Source organism: Macaca nemestrina, chromosome 17 (genome assembly GCF_043159975.1).
Source record: "Macaca nemestrina isolate mMacNem1 chromosome 17, mMacNem.hap1, whole genome shotgun sequence".
In the NCBI taxonomy this organism is placed as follows: Eukaryota; Metazoa; Chordata; class Mammalia; order Primates; family Cercopithecidae; genus Macaca; species Macaca nemestrina.
This window is the reverse complement of record NC_092141.1, coordinates 43,951,018-43,972,955: the sequence shown is the minus strand read 5'-3', so window position 1 is coordinate 43,972,955 and position 21,938 is coordinate 43,951,018. Positions and strand designations below refer to the sequence as shown.

General features: G+C 38.1%; 1 protein-coding gene and 1 pseudogene across 2 annotated transcripts in view; both read left to right on the top strand.

The window, feature by feature from the left end:
- The window catches only part of LOC105485139 (schlafen family member 12), a 36,335-nt gene extending 14,916 nt beyond the window's left edge, over positions 1–21,419 (top strand). For both annotated transcript variants that reach the window (XM_011747343.3, XM_071082742.1), the window contains exons 4-5: positions 13,023–15,491; positions 15,880–21,419. In XM_011747343.3, coding sequence (XP_011745645.2) covers positions 13,023–13,618 — 596 coding nt within the window. In that variant the 3' untranslated portion in view covers positions 13,619–15,491; positions 15,880–21,419. The remainder of the gene's footprint in view (positions 1–13,022; positions 15,492–15,879) is intronic.
- On the top strand, positions 17,019–21,419 carry LOC139359563 (tRNA-uridine aminocarboxypropyltransferase 2 pseudogene; annotated as a pseudogene).
- Positions 21,420–21,938: the final 519 nt, after the last annotated feature.

Below are 21,938 nucleotides of genomic sequence, written 5' to 3'. Positions count from 1 at the left end.
TATTACTAAGTACAATTCACCTTTGAACAAACCTGTATGCAGTCGAAAGTCTGTGTATAGCTTTTGACTTTCCAAAAAGTTAACTACTAATAGCCTACTTTTGACCCAAAGCCTTACCAATAATGTAGTCAATTAACACATATTTTGTGTATGTATCATACACTATATTCTTACAAAGTAAGCTAGAGAAAAGAAAATGTTATTAAGAAAGTCATAAGAAAGAGGAAATATATTTTCTATCCATTAGGTGTAAGAAGATCATTTAAAGGTCTTCATACTCAATGTCTTCACGTTGTGTAGGCTGAGGAAGAGAAGGGTTGGTCTTGCTATCTCAGGGTGGCAGAGGTGGAAGAAGATCCCGGCATAAGTGGATCCATGCAGTTCAAACCCATGTTGTTCAAGGATCAACTGTATATCTATAGATAACCCTCTTTTTAGAATCTTTATTATGTTTCCTTGACCAAGTCGTCTGTCCCTGCCATTGTAATGTTATACTAAGTATTGACATCTGGTAGGGTAAGCCCTTTAGGTTTTCTTTGAGCGTGTCTTGGCAATTTTTAGTCATTTAATCTTCTATACACATTATAGAATATGCTCAAGTGCCAAAAAAAAATTCTTTTGGGATTTTGATTTGCATTTACAGTGCATCTCTAGATAGATTTGGGAAGAAATGGCATATTTATATCAGTAAGTTGTATCCTTGAGCATAGGAAATCTTTCTACTTATTTATATCTTCTTTATTGCCTTTATAGTTTCATAAATTTCTGTGTACACGTTTTGTACACCTTTTATTACACTCATGTCTAGGTTCCTTAATTTTTGTTGTAAAGATATTTTTCTTTAAAAGTTACATTTTCTTGTTTATTGCTGATGTGTAGAAATGCAGTTGATTTTTACATAATGAGTTGATATAAGGCCACATTGTTAGGTTTCCTTATTATTTTAAATAATTTGTCCACAGATTATTTACATTTCGTATAAACAAATATGCAGATCATAAAATGTTTTGTCTTTTCCTTTCCAGCCTTTATGCCTTTAACGTCTTTTTTTCTTGTCCTAATGAACTGATGAAGACTTTTAGACAATTCTTAATGCAAGTAGTCTTAGTTCAGATTTTAAAGAGAGTATGTCTATGGCTTTCCCATTTAAAGTGAGGTTTGCCCAACATGGAACATGTGTACCTATGTAACAAACCTGCACATTGTGCACATGTACCCCAGAACTTAAAGTATAATAAAAAATAAAAATAAATTGAGGTTTGCCTTAAGTACTTTGAATATACTATTATCAGCCTAAGGAAGTTTAATGATATTTCTAGTTTACTAAATGTTTTTTCTTTTTTTACATGGATGAATACTGAATTTTATCGAACGCATTTTCTACTTCTGTTGACATGATTATATGTTTTTCCCTTTAATCTGTTGATTGGCAAATGATGTTTAATATTTTCTATTAAGCCATTTTTGCATTCCGGGAACCAACTCAGTTGGGTCTTGCAGTATTATCTGTTTTACTCATTTTTATTTAGCTGCTAATTCTTAATTTAGAATTTCTGCATCTAAATCCATGAGTGACAAGGTCTAAGGGTAGTTTTCTCTCTTTGTCTAGTATTTGTATTAAAATTGTGCTGAACTCAGAATGAGTTGGGGATTATTTCCTCTTTTTCAATCCTTTGAAAAAATTTATATGAGATTAGAATGATATGCTTGATATTGTGGTGGAATTTGCCTGTACAATAGTTTGTCTTCCCTATGTGGGAAGACTCCTAGTTCTTTTTTGAATCAGGAACTGGCTCTGTCACCCAGGCTGAAGTGTAGTGGTGTGATCATGGCTCACTGTAGCTTCAAGTTCTTGGGCTCAAGTGATCCACCTGCCTCAGCCTATCAAGGCGCTAGGATTACAGGCTTGAGCCATTGTGCCTGACATATTTCTGGTTTTTTAATAAAAGGATTGCCTACACTTTCTGTTTCCTTTGGTGTTAATTTTGGTAAGATATTTTTAAAGAATCCTAAATTCAATAGCTGGCATCTCAATATTAGTCTGACTTATATTTCAGATACTTATTTCAGGCTATTTTTATTTTCTTGTGAGAACAAAGCAGATTGGTTTCAAAAATTTATTTATTTTGTGTAGTGAGTGCTTTTCCTAGGTATCTTATATGTTAATTTTTAAAATATTTATTTCACTAGTTTTTGGGGAATAGGTGGTTTATGGTTACATGAATAAGTTCTTTAGTGGTGACTTCTGAAATTTTGGTGCAGCTATCACCCGAGCAATGTACACTGTACCCAATGTGTAGTCTTTTGTCCCTCATTCCCCTCCCACTCTTCCCCTTGAGTCCCCAAAGTCTGTTGTATCATTCTTAGTCTTTGTGTCCTCATGACCTAGCTCCCACTTATAAGTAAGAATATTTGATATTTGGTTTTCCATTCCTGAGTTACTTCACTTAGAATAATGGTCTCCAATCCCATTCAGGTTGCTGCGAATGCCATTATTTCATTCCTTTATATGACTAATAATATTCCATGGTGTATATATACCACATTTTCTTTATCCACTTGATGGTTGATGGGCATTTAGGCCGGTTCCATATTTTTGGAATTGGAAATTGTGCTGCTATAAATGTGTGTATAAAGGTCTTTTTCATATAATGACTTATCTTCCTCTGGGTAGATACCCAGCAGTGGGACTGCTGGAGCAAATGGTAGTTCTACTTTTAATTCCTTAATGAACCTCCATACTTTTTTCCATAGTGGTTGTAATAGCTTACATTCACATTAGCAGTATAAAAGATTTCCCTTTTCAGTGCACACGTGCCAACATCTATTATTTTTTGACTTTTAATTACGGCCATTCTTGCAGGTGTAAGATAGTCTCATTGTGGTCTTAATTTTCATTTCCCTGATCATTAGTGATGTCGAGCATATTTTCATGTTTGTTGGCCATTTGTATATCTTCTTTTGAGAATTGTCTATTCATATCCGTTGCCCACTTTTTGATGGGATTCTTTGTCTTTTTCTTGCTGATTTGTTTGAGTTCCTCATAGATTCTGGATATCAGTCATTTGTCAGATGCATAGGTTGCAAATATTTTCTCCCATTCTGTGGATTGTCTTTTTACCCTGCTATTTCTTTTGCTGTGCAGAAGACTTTTAGTTTAATTATGTCTCATCTATTTATTTTTGTTTTTGTTATATTTGCTTTTGGGTTCTCGGTTATGAACTCTTTGCCTATGACTAGAATTGTTTTTCTGATGTTATCTTCTAGAATTTTTATGGTTTCAGGTCTTAGATTTAAGTATTTGATTCATGTTGAGTTGGTTTTTGTGTAAGGTGAGAGATGAGGATCTGGTTTCATTCTTCTACATGTGGCTTGCCAATTATCCCAGCACCATTTTTTGCATGGGGTGTCATTTCCCCACTTTGTTTTTGCTTGCTTTGTTGAAGATCCAATTGAACTGCAAGCATTAGGCTTTCTTTCAGAGTTCCCTATTCTATTCCATTGGTCTACATGTCTATTTTTATACCAGAACCATGCTGTTATGGTAACTATAACTTTGTAGTATAGTTTGAAATCAGGTAATGTGATGCCTCCAGATTTGTTCTTTTTGCTTAGTCTTGCTTTTGCTATGTGCACTCTTTTTTGGTGCCATAGAAATTTTAGGATTGTTTTTTCTAGTTCTGTGAATGATTATGGTATTTTGATGGGAATTGCATTGATGTAGATTGTTTTTGTCAGTATGGTCATTTTCACAATATTGATTCTACCTATCCATGAGCATGGGATGTGTTTCCATTTGTTTGTTTCATCTATGATTTCTTTTAGCACGGTTTTGTAGTTTTCCATTTAGAGATCTTTCACCTCCTTGGCTAGGTATATTGCTAAGTATTTTATTTTATTTTGCAGCTGTTGTAGTAGGGATTGAGTTTTTGATTTGATTCTCAGCTTGATCACTGTTGCTGTATAGCAGTGCTAATTTGTGTACATTGGTTTTGTATCTTGAAACTTAATTGAATTCATTTATCAGATCTAGGAGCTTTTTGGATGAGTCTTTAGGGTTTTCTAGGTATACAATCATTTTTCTATCAAAAATGACATGGGAATTTTGATAGGGTTTTCATTGAATCTGTAGCTTACTTTGGGTAGTTTGGGCATTTTAACAATATGATTTTTTCAATCCATGAACACAAGCTATCTTTCCATTTATTTGTGTCTTTTCCAATTTCCTTCATCAGCATTTTATAGATATCAGCATAGAGATCTTTCATCTCCTTGATAACATTTATTATCAAGTATTTTTTGTAGCTATTATAAATGGGAGTATGTTCTTGATTTCTTTTTAGGATAATTTTTTTTTAGTGTATGGAAATGCTACTGATTTTTGTATTCTGAAAATTTACTGAATTCTTTTATTTGTTCTGATTATTTTTTTGGTGGCATCTTTAAGGTTTTCTATATATAAGTTCACATTGTGGACAAACTGTGACAATTTAATTTCCTATTTTCCAATTTGGATCCTTTTAATTTCTTTTTCTTCCCTAATTGCCCTGGCTAGGACTTCCATATTGAATAGAAGTGGTGAAATGGGCATCCTTGTTTTGTTCCTGATCTTAGATGAAAAGCTTTCAACATTTCACCACTGGGTATGAAGTTAGCTGTAGGTTTTTTATATATGGTCTTTGCTGTGTTGAGGTGCATTCCTTCTACATCTAATTGGTTGAGAGGTTTTTTAAAATTACAGAATGCTGAATTTTGTCAAATGCCTTTTCTGTATCCATTAATATGAACATACAGTTTTTGCCCTTCATTTTATTAATGTGGTATATCACATTTATTGATTTTCACATGTTATACCGTGCTTGCATCCCAAGGATAAATCCCACTTATTATGGGATTTTCTTTTCTTTTCTTTTTCTTTTTCTTTCTTTCTTTCTTTCTTTCTTTCTTTCTTTCTTTCTTTCTTTCTTTCTTTCTTTCTTTCTTTCTTTCTTTCTTTTTTTTTTTTGAGACATGGTTTTGCTCTTGTTACCCAGGTTGCAGTGCAATGGCACTATCTTGGTACCCTGCAACCTCCACCTCCTGAGTTCAAGCGATTCTCTTACTTCAGCCTCCTGAGTAGCTGGGATTATAGGCGCCTGCCACCATCTCTGGCTAATTTTATGTATTTTTAGTAGAGACAGGGTTTCACCATGTTGGCCAGGCTGGTCTTGAACCCCTGACCTCAGGTGATCCACCCGCCTCGGCCTCCCAAAGTACTGGGATTACAGGTGTGAGCCACTGCACCCAGCTGAATGATCCTTTATTTATTTATTTATTTTTTATTATACTTTAAGTTCTAGGGTACATGTGCACAATGTGCAAGTTTGTTACATATGTATACATGTGCCATGCTGGTGTGCTGCCCATCAACTCATCAGCACCCATCAACTCGTCATTTATATCAGTTATAACTCCCAATGCCATCCCTCCAGCCTCCCCTCTCCCCATAATAGGCACCGGTGTGTGATGTTCCCCTTCCCATGTCCAAGTGATCTCATTGTTCAATTCCTTCCTATAAGTGAGAATATGCGGTGCTTGATTTTCTGTTCTTGCCAAAGTTTGCTCAGAATGATGGTTTCCAGCTTCATCCATGTCCCTACAAAGGACACGAACTCATCCTTTTTTATGGCTGCATAGTATTCCATGGTGTATATGTACCACATTTTCTTAATCCAGTCTGTCACTGATGGACATTTGGGTTGATTCCAAGTCTTTGCTGTTGTGAATACTGCCGCAATAAACATATGTGTGCATGTGTCTTTATAGCAGCATGATTTATAATCCTTTGTGTATATACCCAGTAATGCAATGGCTGGGTCATATGGTATTTCTAGTTCTAGATTCTTGAGGAATCGCCATACTGTTTTCCACAATGACTGAACTAGTTTATAATCCCACCAACAGTGTAAAAGTGTTCCTATTTCTCCACATCCTCTCCAGCACCTGTTGTTTCCTGACTTTTTAATGATTGCTATTCTAACTGCTGTGAGATGCTCTCTCATTGTGGTTTTGATTTGCATTTCTCTGATGGCCAGTGATGACAAACATTTTTTCATGTGTCTGTTGGCTGTATGAATGTCTTCTTTTGGGAAATGTCTGTTCATATCCTTTGCCCACTTTTTATGGGGTTGTTTGTTTTTTTCTTGTAAATTTGTTTGGGTTCTTTGTAGGTTCTGGATATTAGCCCTTTGTCAGATGAGTAGATTGCAAAAATTTTCTCCCATTCTGTAGGTTGCCTGTTCACTTTGATGGTAGTTTCTTTTGCTGTGCAGAAGCGTTTTAGTTTAATTAGATCCCATTTGTCAATTTTGGCTTTTGTTGCCATTGCTTTTGGTGTTTTAGACATGAACTCCTTGCCCATGCCTATGTCCTGAATGGTATTACCTAGGTTTTCTTCTAAGGTTTTTGATGGTATTAGGTCTAACATTTAAGTCTCTAATCCATCTTGAATTAATTTTCATATAAGGAGTAAGGAAAGTATCCAGTTTCAGCTTTCTGCTTATGGCTAGCCAATTTTCCCAGCACCATTTATTAAATAGGTAATCCTCTCCCCATTTCCTGTTTTTGTCAGGTTTGTCAAAGATCAGATGGCTATAGATGTGTGGTATTATTTCTGAGGGCTCTCTTGTGTTCCATTGGTCTATATCTCTGTTTTGGTACCAGTACCATGCGGTTTTGGTTACTGTAGCCTTGTAATATAGTTTGAAGTTAGGTAGTGTGATGTGTCCAGCTTTGTTCTTTTGACTTAGGATTATCTTGGCAATGCGGGCTCTTTTTTGGTTCCATATGAACTTTAAAGCAGTTTTTTTCCAATTCTGTGTAGAAAGTCATTGGTAGCTTAATGGGGATGGCATTGAATCTATAAATTACCTTGGGCAGTATGGCCTTTTTCATGATATTGAGTCTTCCTATCCATGAGCATGGTATGTTCTTCCATTTGTTTGTGTCCTCTTTTATTTCACTGAGCCGTGGTTTGTAGTTCTCCTTGAAGAGGTCCTTTACATCCCTTGTAAGTTGGATTCCTAGGTATTTTATTCTCTTTGAAGCAACTGTGAATGGAAGTTCATTCCTGATTTGGCTCTCTGTTTGTCTGTTACTGGTGTATAAGAATGCTTGTGATTTTTGCACATTAATTTTGTATCCTGAGACTTTGCTGAAGTTGCTTACCAGCTTAAGGAGATTTGGGACTGAGATGATGGGTTTTTCTAAATATACAATCATGTCATCTGCGAACAGGGACAATTTGACTTCTTTTCCTAACTGAATACCCTTGATTTCTTTCTATTGCCTGATTGCCCTGGCCAGAACATTCAACACTATGTTGAATAGGAGTGGTGAGAGAGGGCATCCCTGTCTTGTGCCAGTTTTCAAAGGGAATGCTTCCAGTTTTTGCCCATTCAGTATGATATTGGCTGTGGGTTTGTCATAAATAGCTCTTATTATTTTGAGATACGTTCCATCAATACCGAATTTATTGAGAGTTTTTAGCATGAAGGGCTGTTGCATTTTGTCAAAGGCCTTTTCTGCATCTATTGAGATAATCATGTGGTTTTTGTCTTTGCTTTTGTTTATTGGCTGGATTACATTTATTGATTTGCATATGTTGAACCAGCCTTGCATCCCAGGGATGAAGCCCACTTGATCATGATGGATAAGCTTTTTGATGTGCTGCTGGATTCAGTTTGCCAGTATTTTATTGAGGATTTTTGCATCGATGTTCATCAGGGATATTTGGTCTAAAATTCTCTTTTTTTGTTGTGTCTCTGCCAGGTTTTGGTATCAGGATGATGTTGGCCTCATAAAATGAGTTAGGGAGGATTCCCTCTTTTTCTATTGATTGGAATAGTTTCAGAAGGAATGATACCAGCTCCTCCTTGTACCTCTGGTAGAATTCGGCTGTGAATCCGTTTTGTCCTGGACTTTTTTGGTTGGTAGGCTATTAATTATTGCCTCAGTTTCAGAGCCTGCTATTGGTCTATTCAGGGATTCAACTTCTTCCTGGTTTAGTCTTGGGAGAGTATAAGTGTTCAGGAAATTATCCATTTCTTCTAGGTTTTCTAGTTTATTTGCATAGAGGTGTTTACAGTATTCTCTGATGGTAGTTTGTATTTCTGTGGGGTCAGTGGTGATATCCCCTTTATCATTTTTTATTGCATCTATTTGATTCTTCTCTCTTTTCTTCTTTATTAGTCTTGCTAGCAGTCTATCAATTTTGTTGATCTTTTCAAAATACCAACTCCTCGATTCATTGATTTTTTGGAGGGTTTTTTGTGTGTCTCTATCTCCTTCAGTTCTGCTCTGATCTTAGTTATTTCTTGCCTTCTGCTAGCTTTTGAATGTGTTTGCTCTTGCTTCTCTAGTTCTTTTAATTGTGATGTTAGGGTGTCAATTTTAGATCTTTCCAGCTTTCTCTCATCTGCATTTAGTGCTATAAATTTCCCTCCTCACACCGTTTAAATGTGTCCCAGAGATTCTGGTATGTTGTATCGTTGTTCTCATTGGTTTCAAAGAACATCTTTATCTCTGCCTTCATTTTGTTATGTACCCACTAGTCATTAAGGAGCAGGTTGTTCAGTTTCCATGTAGTTGAGCAGTTTTTATTGAGTTTCTTAGTCCTGAGTTCTAGTTTGATTGCACTGTGGTCTGAGAGACAGTTTGTTATAATTTCTGTTCTTTTACATTTGCTGAGGAGTGCTTTACTTCCAACCATGTGGTCAATTTTGGAATAAGTGTGATGTGGTGCTGAGAAGAATGTATATTCTGTTGATTTGGGGTGGAGAGTTCTGTAGATGTCTATTAGGTCCGCTTGGTGCAGAGTTGAGTTCAATTCCTGCATATCCTTGTTAACTTTCTGTCTCGTTGATCTGTCTAATGTTGACAGTGGGGTGTTGAAGTCTTCCATTATTATTGTGTGGGAGTCTAAGTCTCTTTGTAGGTCTCTAAGGACTTGCTTTATGAATCTGGGTGCTCCTGTATTGGGTGCATATATATTTAGGATAGTTAGCTCTTCCTGTTGAATTGATCCCTTTACCATTATGTAATGACCTTCTTTCTCTCTTTTGATCTTTGTTGGTTTAAAGTCTGTTTTATCAGAGACTAGAATTGCAACCCCTGCTTTTTTTTGTTCTCCATTTGCTTGGTAGATCTTCCTCCATCCCTTTATTTTGAGCCTATGTGTGTCTCTGCATGTGAGATGGGTCTCCTGAATACAGCAGACTGATGGGTCTTGACTCGTTATCCAATTTGCCGGTCTGTCTTTTAATTGGACCATTTAGTCCATTTACATTTAAGGTTAATATTGTTATGTGTGAACTTGATCCTGTCATTGTGATATTAGCTGGTTATTTTGCTCGTTAGTTGATGCAGTTTTTTCCTAGCATCGATGGTCTTTACATTTTGGCATGTTTTTGCAATGGCTGGTACCAGTTGTTCCTTTCCATGTTTAGTGCTTCCTTCAGGGTCTCTTGTAGGGCAAGCCTGGTGGTGACAAAATCTCTAAGCAGTTGCTTGTCTGTAAGGATTTTATTTCTCCTTCACTTATGAAACTTAGTTTGGCTGGATATGAAATTCTGGGTTGAAAATTCTTTTCTTTAAGAATGTTGAATATTGGCCCCCACTCTCTTCTGGCTTGGAGAGTTTCTGCTGAGAGATCTGCTGTTAGTCTGATGGGCTTCCCTTTGTTGGTAACCCGACCTTTCTCTCTGGCTGCCCTTAACATTTTTTCCTTCATTTCAACTTTGGTGAATCTGACAATTATGTGTCTTGGAGTTGCTGTTCTTGAGGAGTATCTTTGTGGCGTTCTCTGTATTTCCTGAATTTGAATGTTGGCCTGCCTTACTAGGTTGGGGAAGTTCTCCTGGATGATATCCTGAAGAGTGTTTTGCAACTTGGTTCCATTTTCCCCCTCACTTTCAGGCACCCCAATCAGACATAGATTTGGTCTTTTCACATAATCCCATATTTCTTGGAGGCTTTGTTCTTTTCTTTTTCCTCTTTTTTCTCTAGACTTCTCCTCTGACTTCATTTCGTTCACTTGATCTTCAATCATTGATACTCTTTCTTCCAGTTGATCGAGTCGCTTACTGAAGCTTGTGCATTTGTCATGTATTTCTCGTGTCATGTTTTTTTATCTCTGTCAGTTCGTTTATGGTCTTCTCTGCATTGATTATTCTAGTTATCCGTTCTTCCATTCTTTTTTCAAGACTTTTAGTTTCTTTGCACGGGTTACATAGTTCCTTCTTTAGCTCTGAGAAGTTTGATCGACCAAAGCCTTCTTCTCTCAACTCGTCAAAGTCATTCTCCATCCAGCTTTGATCCATTGCTGGCGATGAGCTGCATTCCTTTGGAGGGGGAGATGCGCTCTGATTTTTTGAATTTCCAGCTTTTCTGCACTGCTTTTTTCCCATCTTTGTGGTTTTATCTACTTTTGGTCTTTGATGACAGTGATGAACTGATGGGGTTTTGGTGTGGGTGTCCTTTCTGTTTGTTAGTTTTCCTTCTAACTGTCAGGACCCTCAGCTGTAGGTCTGTTGGAGATTGCTTGAGGTCAACTCCAGACTCTGTTTGTCTGGTTATCAGCAGCAGAGGCTGCAGAAGATAGAATATTGCTGAACAGTGAGTGTTGCTGTCTGATTCTTGCTCTGGAAGCTTTGTCTCAGGGATGTACCCCACCATGTGAGGTGTGAGGTGTCTGTCTGCACCTAGTGGGGGATGTCTCCCAGTTAGGCTACTCAGGGATCAGGGACCCACTTAAGCAGGCAGTCTGTCGGTTCTCAGATCTCATCCTCCATGCTGGAAGATCCACTGCTCTCCTCAAAGCTGTCAGACAGGGTCATTTACCTCTGCTGAGGTTTCTGCTGCTGTTTGTTTAACTATGCCCTGTCCCCAGAGATGGAGTCTACAGAGACAGGCAGGCCCCCTTGAGCTGCGGTGGGCTCCACCCAGTTTGCGCTTCCTGGCAGCTTTGTTTACCTACTTAAGCCTCAGCAATGGTGGGCGCCCCTCCCCGAGCCTTGCTGCCGCCTTGCAGTTAGATCTCAGGCTGCTGTGCTAGCAATGAGGGAGGCTCTGTGGGCATGGGACCCGCCCAACCAGGTGTGGGATATAATCTCCTGGTGTGCCGTTTGCTAAGACCCTTGGTAAAGTGCAGTATTTGGGTGGGAGTTACCTGATTTTCCAGGTGTTGTGTGTCTCAGTTTCCCTTGGCTAGAAAAAGAGATTCCCTTCCCCCTTGCACTTCCCAGGTGAGGCGATGGCTCGCCCTACTTCAGCTCTCGCTGGTTGGGCTGCACCAGCTGACCACTACCGATTGTCCAGCACTCCCCAGTGAGATGAACCTGGTACCTCCGTTGAAAATGCAGAAATCACCTGTCCTCTGTGTCACTCGCGCTGGGGGCTGGAGGCTGGAGCTGCTCCTATTCGGCCACCTTGCTCCGGGATCCTGAATGATCCTTTTAATGTGCTGTTGTATTTGGTTTGCTAGTATTTTGTTGAGAATTTTTGCGTCTAGTTTCATCAGTGATATCGGCCTGTAATTTTCTTTTTTATGTGGTGTCCTTGCCTGACTTCATGATCAGGGTAACGTTAACCTCATAAAATGAGTTTGGAAGTATGTCCTCCTCTTCAATTTTTTGGAAGAGTTTGAGAAGGATTGGTATACTCTTGTATTTGTGAGCGATATCTTTAATCAACTTTGAAAAAACTATAATTGTTTATCTCTTCAAATATTGCTTATCTTAGTTTTCTCTCCTTTCTCTTTGTGGGACTCATATTATAAATTTTCTAGAATTTTGACAGTTTCTGACATGTCTCTTATCTTCTGTTTTTACCTTTTTTTTTTTTTTTTTTTTTCCATTGAGTTTGAGTTCGGACTTTTGCTACCATCCTGTCTTACTATTGATTAGTCCTGTTTTCTGCTATGCTCTGTCTGCTGTTAAACATTATCAAACAAGTTCTTAATACCACATACTGTGCTTTTCAGTTAAGGAATATCCACACTATTTTTATTCATCAATTTTAGTTTTTCTAAGCCTGTAAGAGAATAAAGACATCTTCATCTTTTCGTCTTTTTATTATTTTTTTGTTTTTAAATATATTACAGTTATTTTAAAGTCTCTTTTTGATAATGACAATATCTGAAGCACTTGTCAGTCTTTTTCTCTGATCTGATTTTTCTCCTGTTTTCTAGTAATTCATTCTGATTTTTATTGTCTCTCAATTTTTCATTGTATCATGGATTACAAATTGTAGAGACTTTGATAGATATTACATTTCTCCAAAAACGGCTATATTTACTTCTGGCAGGTCGATAGAGTACCACCCATTGCTTTTATTCCTTTGAAGATTTTTAAAATGCTTTTCTAGGTATAATAGTTTTTAATTTTGCCCTTACTACCAGATCATGGCTTTTCTAGTGCCGTAATGTCTCTGGTGTTTACCAAGATCCCTCCATTCTTTTGGGACTGGAATTTTTGTCTGTGGTTCCTGAGCATCATGAGGCTGAAGAAACTTACATTCAGCTCTTTAGTCTCCCAGTTGATATTTTCTTCTGTGTTTCCAGCATCTCACCTGTATTAGCCAATGAGTTCAGGGAAATTAGTGCATAGACTTTGGCTTCTCTGCAGTTTCATTTTCTCTGAGATTTTACTTCTCATATTCCAGCTCTTCTTACTTCTTTTCCTCAGAAATAATAAGACTGATTATTTCCCCTTGGACTTTATTTACCTATGCCATGATATGGAAAATCTACTTAGGGAAAAAGCAGGAGTGAATGTGAAGCGACTTCCTGTGTTTCACATCTATTAAAGACTGTGGCACTTCAAATCCTGCTTTTATTTGCACTTTCTAGTTCTTTAAATTATTGTTTGATATATTTTATACAACGTTTAAAGTGTTTTTGATGGTCTTTTACAAGCTACTTTGCCATGGCTTAAACGGGAAGTTCCTACTGTTTTATAATTTATTATCATTATTTCCTTATTTAGGGCTATCAGGAAGGATAACATACACTCCAGAAAACCTTTGCAGAAAACTGTTCTTACAACATGAAGGACTTCAGCGATTAATATATGAAGAAATGGGCTCTGTCAGTAAGGGCTCACTAATTTTCTCTAGAAGCTGGTCTTTGGATCTGGGCTTGCGAGAGAACAACAAAGTCCTCTGTGATGCTCTTCTGATTTCTCAGGACAATCCTCCAGTCCTATACACCTTCCACATGGTACAGGATGAGGAGTTTAAAGGCTATTCTACACAAACTGCCCTAACCTTAAAGCAGAAGCTGGGACAAATTGGTGGTTACACAAAAAAAGTGTGTGTCATGACAAAGATCTTCTACTTGAGCCCTGAAGGCAAGACAAGCTGCCAGTATGATTTAAGGTTGCAAGTAATTTACCCTGAATCCTACTATTTTACAAGCACTCAAACAAGGAAAGACTTGCTGAAAGCCCTTTTTAAAGCCTTAAAGAGACTTGAGTCTGTGAGAGACCAGTTTGCCTTTGCCAGTGTCTCCCAGATAATCAGTATAGATTGCTTTCAGAAGAATGATAAAAAGATGTTTAAATATTGTCGAATGCTCACCTGATGGAAGATGGACTGGGCTACTGAGATATTTTTCATTATATATTTGATAACATTCTCTAATTCTGTGAAAATAGTCTTTGAAAACTTTGCAAGTTAAGCAACTTGATGTGATGTTGGAAAATTGGGTTTAGCCCATCTTTACTTCTCAGATATTGTTTGAGGGATATTAGGAAAATTAATTTGTTAACTAGTCTGTGCACAGTATTACTTTGAATGTAGTTCCTGAATAAATTTTCTTCCATGCTTGAACTGGGAAAAATTGCAACACTTTTATTCTTAATGATGACAGTGAAAATCTCCTAGCATATGTCTAGAAAACAATGATAACTTACAAAAGATTATCCATGATGAAACTCAGAATTTCCACAGTGGGAATGAATAAGAAGGCAAAACTCATTTCCTCAAAACAAAAACTCCAGGAATTATCTGGATCTTCTTGAGCTACCTTCACACTATTTTCTTGGAAGGGTTGCGGATTTTCTAATTGGTCAGCTAGCACCTTTAAAGAACTCACAAGAATGGTTACTTGATTTTTCTACAAGCAGTTCTGAATAAAGAAGCTAAGTTGACAAAATGTGGAAAATCCTCTCTAACTAAGATTTGAAGGAAAGCAGCCAAAGTATAAGTAGAAAATCTTTTAGACAATGAGAGTTTACATCAACAAGAGGAAGGAACACCAGGGTTTGGCATTTCCCACTCATCCAAGATGAGCTAAGGGACCGAGACGAAGCTCAGTGGAGTGGGATACACCCTTGACTGGGTGTTCTGAATTCATGCCTAAGATGTTCAGTGGGATCTTGGAACAGAGACGTTCAGTGAGATCTTGGAACAGAGAATAGAGCCTAAATTACCCATCAGGGCCTCTGCCTTCTCCACCACTGTGCCCAATGCCAGACAAAGTGGATCAATGCATTCAGCATTCTGAGAAAAGTTTTACTAACACATATTTTGCCAAACCGAGATGATGTTTGACTACAAAGGAAACAGGCAGACATTCTTATCAAAGGATATAGGGAACATAGTTCTCTTCTACCTTCTTGAAAACTATGCTGCAATGAAATCCAGCCAATGAAGAGAATCAAAACGAAGAACTTAAAACGAGAGCATACTTGCACTCCTGGAGTCTCTCTCCAGCCCTGAACTGTGGCCAGCACAGTGTGTCAGTCTGTACCGGCTGCTGGTATGGGTGACCTGGACACAGGCAAGACCATCATCATCACACACTGTGTGCACCAGAACTACTCCTGGCATCTCCAAGCCAGTTCACCATTGTGTGAATTGTGCACTGAAGGAGCTCCACTGGGACTCAGAGGCCTTGGCGCACCTGCAGCTGTGGAACATTGCAATGAGGAAAGATTGGGGAAATGACAAGAACCTGTTGTCTGGAATTTATAGGTGCATTGATTGTCTTCAGTATCACCAGGCCAGCCCCATTTGAAGCACATTCAAAGTGGAAAAATGATTTGGACTAAATGTTAACTCATGGCAGATCAGTTTCTGTGGTTCTGTTGGCCAAGAAATGTGACCATGGGAGGGTGAATGCAGAAACAGTAGCCTCAAGATAGGCCAGATCTACATGGAACATAGTTTTGTAGGATGAGTTGAAACATCAGCAAAGGAAAATGTGAACTTGATGAAGCCTCCAGGTGCCTGGATGCCAAATAGACAAATACAGAATCTAAGAAAACACAGTTAAGAGCCGTTGGCCCCGTTCCTATTTGGCATCATTGTAAGAAACCTGAGGTAGTGATAGTGGATGTATTTAGAGAGTGAAGCATAAGCTGACCTAAACAGCCTAGAAAATGTTTTACTATGAGAGTAAGAAGGAAGAACACAAGTGGATATATGAGGAGTCCTTGCAGGCTGGCCCATCAGTAAGTTTTTCATTTGTATGTCATTAGTCAAGAAAGTAGATCTGAAATTTTGGGGGGTCTTTAGTATAATCTTGGGGGAGTTGTAAAGTGGGTTAAAAGTCTGAATTATACATACATCAAGGCGGCAGGTCTGGCAGTCATATCGTTGAAGGGTATGGCTAATACATTAATAATGTATGTGTAGATTAGCATATGTGTGTATAACCAAGGGCAAGGGGTGGTCATGGTCAGAGACATAAGACAAGAGGTCGGCAGGGGGGAAGCTTGAGGGAGTGGTAGGGGAGGGCACTGGGGAGTGAGTGGGTCAAGGAGTTGACTAATAGGAAACAACTACCTCCAGGAGAAGGCAATAATCTCCATTAATTATTATTATTATTATTATTTTCAGGGACAATGTCTTGCTCTGTCGGCTGGGCTGGATTGCAGTGGTGTGATCATAGCTTACTGCAGCACTGAACTCCTGGGCTCAAAAGATTCTCTCACCTAAGCCTCCTGAGTAGCTAGGACTACAGACACATACCAACTCATCTGACTAATTTTTAAAATTTTTGTAGAGATAGGGTTTCACTATGTTGCTCAGGCCAGTCTCAACTTCTGGGATTAAGCAATCTTCCTATCTTGGCCTCCCAGAGGGCTCAAATAGGCAAAATTGAGCCATTAAATGGAGAAGCAGTAAGGATGATTATCCCTTTTCATAATGAGGTTCTATATAACAAGTCTTAATCCTTGAAGGGCCTATTCTAAATTAAATTGTGCCATATTAACTATTTTAAAGAGGGATTTATAGGGTTCCATTTTATCAAGCCATTTTTTAAGTCCCAAAATTTTAACTTTAATTTATTATTTGTTATGTCAGAGTCTGTGTCCAATATGAGATACTTTAAAGCAATGGGTACAGAACTATGGGAAATTCAACCAAGGCAGTAAAGTGAGGGATATTCATTTTTTTTTTTTTTACTTAGTTACCTTTTTAAGATTAGAGGGAGTACAATATTTAAATTTAGTGAGAACCCCAAGTATAATATATATTTTTTTGAGAAGGAGTTTCGCTCTTGTTGCCTGGGCTGGAGTGCAATGGTGCTATCTCAGCTCACGACAACCTCCGCTTCCCGGGTTCAAGCGACTCTCTTGCCTCAACCTCCCTAGTAGCTGGGATTACAGGCACCTGCCACCATGCCTGGCTAATTTTTGTATTTTTAGTAGAGACAGGGTTTCACCATGTTGGCCAGGCTGGTTTTGAACTCCTGACCTCAGGTGATCCACTCGCCTTGGCCTCCCAAAGTACTGGGCCCCAAGTATAATTTGAGCCCCAGTATTGATTGAGTCCATGAAGTATGTCAGTTTGTATATTTTAGCAAATACTAAAGTTAATTTTAGATCTTATGTTGTAGAGACAAAAAACTCAATCAGTGTCCTATTTATCTTTTTGTAATATAAATTCTTTGGTATATACATTCTGGATTTATAATTGGGCCAAATTATGGACCTTTGTTTTAATTTAGTTATATATGTTATATCCGTATCTATATGTACATATACGATCTATTCCTTATGTCTATATTAAAATATTATATTGATGGCCTGACCAAAGTGTCCGCCATGGAGTCGCAGAGAGAGGCGGGAACACTCCAGGAACCCGTCGCTCGGCCGGCTGGGGCCTCAAGGTCTCAGACGCCAAACGACTAGGAGCTGCGGGAGGGCGGCGCAGTGCTGGCCAAGGCTGCCCTGGGCACAGAGGCGGACGACGCTGGTGCGGACTGGCTATGGGAGCCGCAGGTGCAGCCGGCCGAGCGGAGGCCCGAGTGCAGCCGCTGCAGCTGGCCTCAGAAAGTGTGTTTGTGTCCATTTCTCCCAGCGCACCCTTTGCATATCTCTACCCACTTGTACATAATTCAGCATCCAGCAGAGGAAAACAAAATGTTGTAGACAGTTCCTCTACTAGCAGCATGCCTCCCTCAGGACAAGTGCAAAGTAAAGATTGGTCGTCGCTTCAGTGAAGAAAAAGATCCTGAACTTTCAACTGTTTGCCGGAAATTTGGTACATTAATATTATATCCAGGGGCTGAAGCTGCTAATTTGGAAGAATTTATGTTAGATTCTCCTGTTTATCCTTCACAATCATCATCATTGATGGTACACGGAGCCAGGCTAAGGACATTTTCTGTAAGAATTCCTTGTTCTGACACCCCAAACAGGTGCAGTTAAAAACTAGCATTTCGGCTGGCACGGTGGATCACGCCTGTAATCCCAGCACTTTGGGAGGCCGAGGTGGGCAGATCACGAGGTCAGGAGATCGAGACCATCCTGGCTAACACGGTGAAACCCCGTCTCTATCAAAAATACAAAAAATTAGCCGGGCGTGGTGGCGGGCGCCTGTAGTCCCAGCTATTCGGGAGGCTGAGGCAGGAGAATGGTGTGAACCTGGGAGGCGGAGCTTGCAGTGAGCCTAGATCGGGCCACTGCATTCCAGCCTGGGCGACAGAGTGAGACTCCGTCTCAAACAACAACCACCACCACCACCACCAGCACCACCACCTAGCATTTCTAGTCAATGTGTAATTCGGATGCAGCCAACTAATAGAGGTCTTTCTACACTGGAATGTGCAGCTGTTGCTCTTTCCATCTTGGAGAAAAATAATTACATACAAGAGACTTTGTTTTGCCCTCTTGAAGCTTTATGCTCTTTCCAACGTTAGCATGGTGCCCAAATTCGCCTCAGGAAGGAACACCTTCTGAAAAATGGATTATATCCAAAACCAGTGCCAAAGAACAAACACAAACTCAGGAAAATGTAACTGTTAAAGAATAGCGTTAAAATTTAGTACAGTTGTTCTTTTGGTGCTAGCTTACCTGTCTTCATCTAACAATACCAAGTTAAGTTTTCATATAGTTTAGGTCTGTAGGTTTTTGACTTGCTAAAGTAGAATGAGAATTGCATACTAATCTTGCCCAGAAGAAGGAAGTAAACCCAATACCCATAGAAACAAATAAACAAACGAAAATTCACTGACTCACTGAAAAGCAAGATTTCATACTGTACTTGTTTTTAAAAATGTGCCTCTAATAATACATGTTTTCAAACTCAAATTTAAAATGTGATTTGTTGTTGAGCTGGGTTAGAAGTTCTTGCTTGTAAAATAGAAGGAAATCGTGGTAGATTGAAACAGTATTGTTTTCATTAATGTTTATAAATAAGTAGGTGTAGACCAATAATATAAGATACCTACATCGATTTGCAGTCCTAACTTTATAGTTTGAAATAAGTAGCAAAAGAAAATTATGATAATCAAGTAATTCATTATTTTGTAAAATAGTATAAAGGGATAAGAAAACTTTATTGTTAAGGGCTAAATTTGAATTCAGCTAATATGATTTAAGTATTCTATTAATTGTCCTGCTTTTTAAAGAAGTACATGTAATTTTGAAACAGCACACATTTTCATTTGCAATTGCTCTGGATAAATTTTTATTTTTCAGTGTTGATTGAACAGGTTTATTGACTATGGTAAACTTATTTTATTGAAGTTTTCAAATGGAAAATAGTAAGTGAAATATGATACAACTGTTATTTTCAGAACATATTTCTTTAGGGCTATTTAAAATAGCCTTTTTAATGGGCAAAAACTTTCAACTTGAGAGAACAAATTCCTCTCCTCTGTGGGAAAATATTTGCTGAGATTTTGTATAGAATAAGAGACATGTAGGTAACATATATTTATATTCAACATAAGTCTACTGCAATCATGAACACCTCTTGGCAAGAAGAGGGGATTTTGTTTTCAGTCTTTGTTTATGACTTCTAGAGTTTCCTGCATCATACGTGTTAAGTTGTAAGGAAAAACTAAACATGCAATTTAAAGGTAAACTTGATAACTATTTATGGAACATAAGCATACACTGATGGTTATTTCTCACAGTTTTCATGCTCATTTGTTTATTATTTACTTGGATTAGACTCATTAAAAACCATAATGGTGGTCACAATTAGAGTGCTAATATTTGGGGAAACTATGCAGAAAATATTTTAAAATATTAAAAGTTAGAGTGCTATCTTCTGTTGTTGATTTATTTTTGGATTTAAAAACAAATTAGGGCTGGGCCCAATAGCTCACACCTGTAATCCCAGCACTTTGGGAGGCTGAGATGTGAGAATTGCTTGAGTCCAAGAGTTTGAGACCAGCCTGGGCAACATGGTGAGACCTCATCGCCACACAATTTTTTTTTTTTTTAAATAATTATCCAGACGTGATGGTGTGCACCTGTGGTCCCAGTTGCTTGGGAGGCTGAGGCAGAAGGATTGCTTGGGCCCAAGAGGTCGAGGCTGCAAGAAGCTGTGTTCATTCCACTGCACTCCAGCCTGGGTTACAGAGTGAGACCTGTCTCCAAAAATCAATAAATAAATAAGCTCATTTACAATGTAAAACACCTAATATCAGATGATTATTTGGCGTACTAGAAAAGAAATAGCATATAATAATATATAATAGTTTCTTAACAAGTGGGGCTAAAATCATTTTATAGTAATTTTTCACATTGATGTTAAACTTCATGAGTTTCCTTTAGTCACTAGTATTTTTTAAAAAGAAAACTCCCCCTATCCCTAATATACCATTTTGTATCTCAAAATTTTACTTTGTTGATTTTTAAAGAGTAATTTCTACTTTTATCTTTTAAATAAAACATTTTTGAGTATTTTTGAAGACTTAAAAAGCTTAACATTTAGTATTTTTGGAAATGTATAACATTTTCTTGAAGTATGTAGTTTTCCAAATTATTTTACTGACCTGTTAACTCACTTTACTTGTTTTTTACCTATATTTTCCTGACCTCTTTACAAGGCAAGTCCATTTAATCATCTGTGGTACAAAGTGCTTCTCTAGTCACCTGTTCTCATTAAACAGTTTTAAGTAAGTTTTAAAGCCATTATTTTAATTACTAAAAGTTCTCAAAGTGTGTAGTATTATGTGAGTATTTTAACTGAAAATTTAATCAGGGTTTTAAAAAGTACTTTTTTATTGTATTAGTTGGCTTTTAAATTCAGATTCTTTATATTTGCTTGATTTTCCTGGAAGTTCCAGGCTTTATGAATTTGTAGCTGATAGCAGGTTTTGCTTGTGTACCCCAGCTGCACTTTGATGTAGGGTAGATGGTTTTGTGAGTTATTTGAACCGTGTAACTCAGAGAATAGTATTTCCTTATACATAAAGTGACTTCAGTTTTAATCAGCCCATTATAGTATGTTGAAATCACTGTGTGTAATGAGAGATATTGAGAGTTTCTAGCATAAAGGGTTGAGAACTATATTATACAAAGTAAGTCACAGTGCATGGCAACTTTCTACAGGTTGGATTACAAGACTTCTTATGTGGAGTAGGATAATTATATTGGGAAAAATTATTTTCGCTAACTTTAAGACTCCAGAGACACTTTTCTCAGCCATGACCAGTAATGTTTTAAAAAGATTTTGGAAGGAATAAACTCCTCACTATACCACCAGTTCGTGATTTTAAGGGAGGAGACCACCCTTCATATTGTCTTATGCCCAATTTCTGCCTCCAGAGAAAGAAGAAGTAAAAACTAAAAGGCAGAAATGAAACCCACAAGCAGACAGCCCAGCGCCACACCCTGGGCCTGGCAGTTAAAGATCGACCCCTGACCTTTAACATAACATCAGTTATGTTATCTATAGATTACAGATATTGTATAGAAAAGTACTGTGAAAATCCCTGTCCTGTTCTGTTCTGTTCAAATTACCGGTGTATGCAGCTCCCAGTCACGTACCCCCTGCTTGATCATGACCCTCTCATGAGGAGCCCCTTAGAGCTGTGAGCCCTTAAAGGGACAGGAGTTGCTCACTTGGGGAGCTCAGTTGTAGGAGATGTGAGCCTTGCCGAAGCTCCCGGCTGAATAAAGCCCTTTCTTCTTTAACTTAGTGTCCGAGGGGTTTTGTCTGCGGCTTGTCCTGCTACAATTTATTTATTTTAAAGAGACAGAGTCTCCTTCTGTCACCCAGTTTGGAGTGCAGTGGTATAATCATGGCTCACTGCGGCCTCGAACTTCTGGGCTCGAGTGTTCCTCCCGCCTCAGTCTCCCAAGTAACTAGAACCTCAGCCCCATGCCACCACACTCAGCTAATTTAAAATTTTTGTGGAGCTGGGGGTCTGACTATGTTGTTTAGATGGGTTCTGAACTCCTGACCTCAAGAGATCCTTCTGCCTTGGCCTCTCAGTTAGTAAATTATATAGAACACTTCTGTATAATTTATTCAGCTTATTCATCACATATTTCCAACTGTTGCCCAAATAGGTTTAAAAATGTGATCATGTTATTAGAAAATCCTCTCCACTGAATTTCAGGGATGCTGAATTTTAGGGAGCTAAATCATTGACCCTTGTATGTAATTGCTATTGGTACAGAAGTAAATTTTATTGATGCTACAAGTAAAAA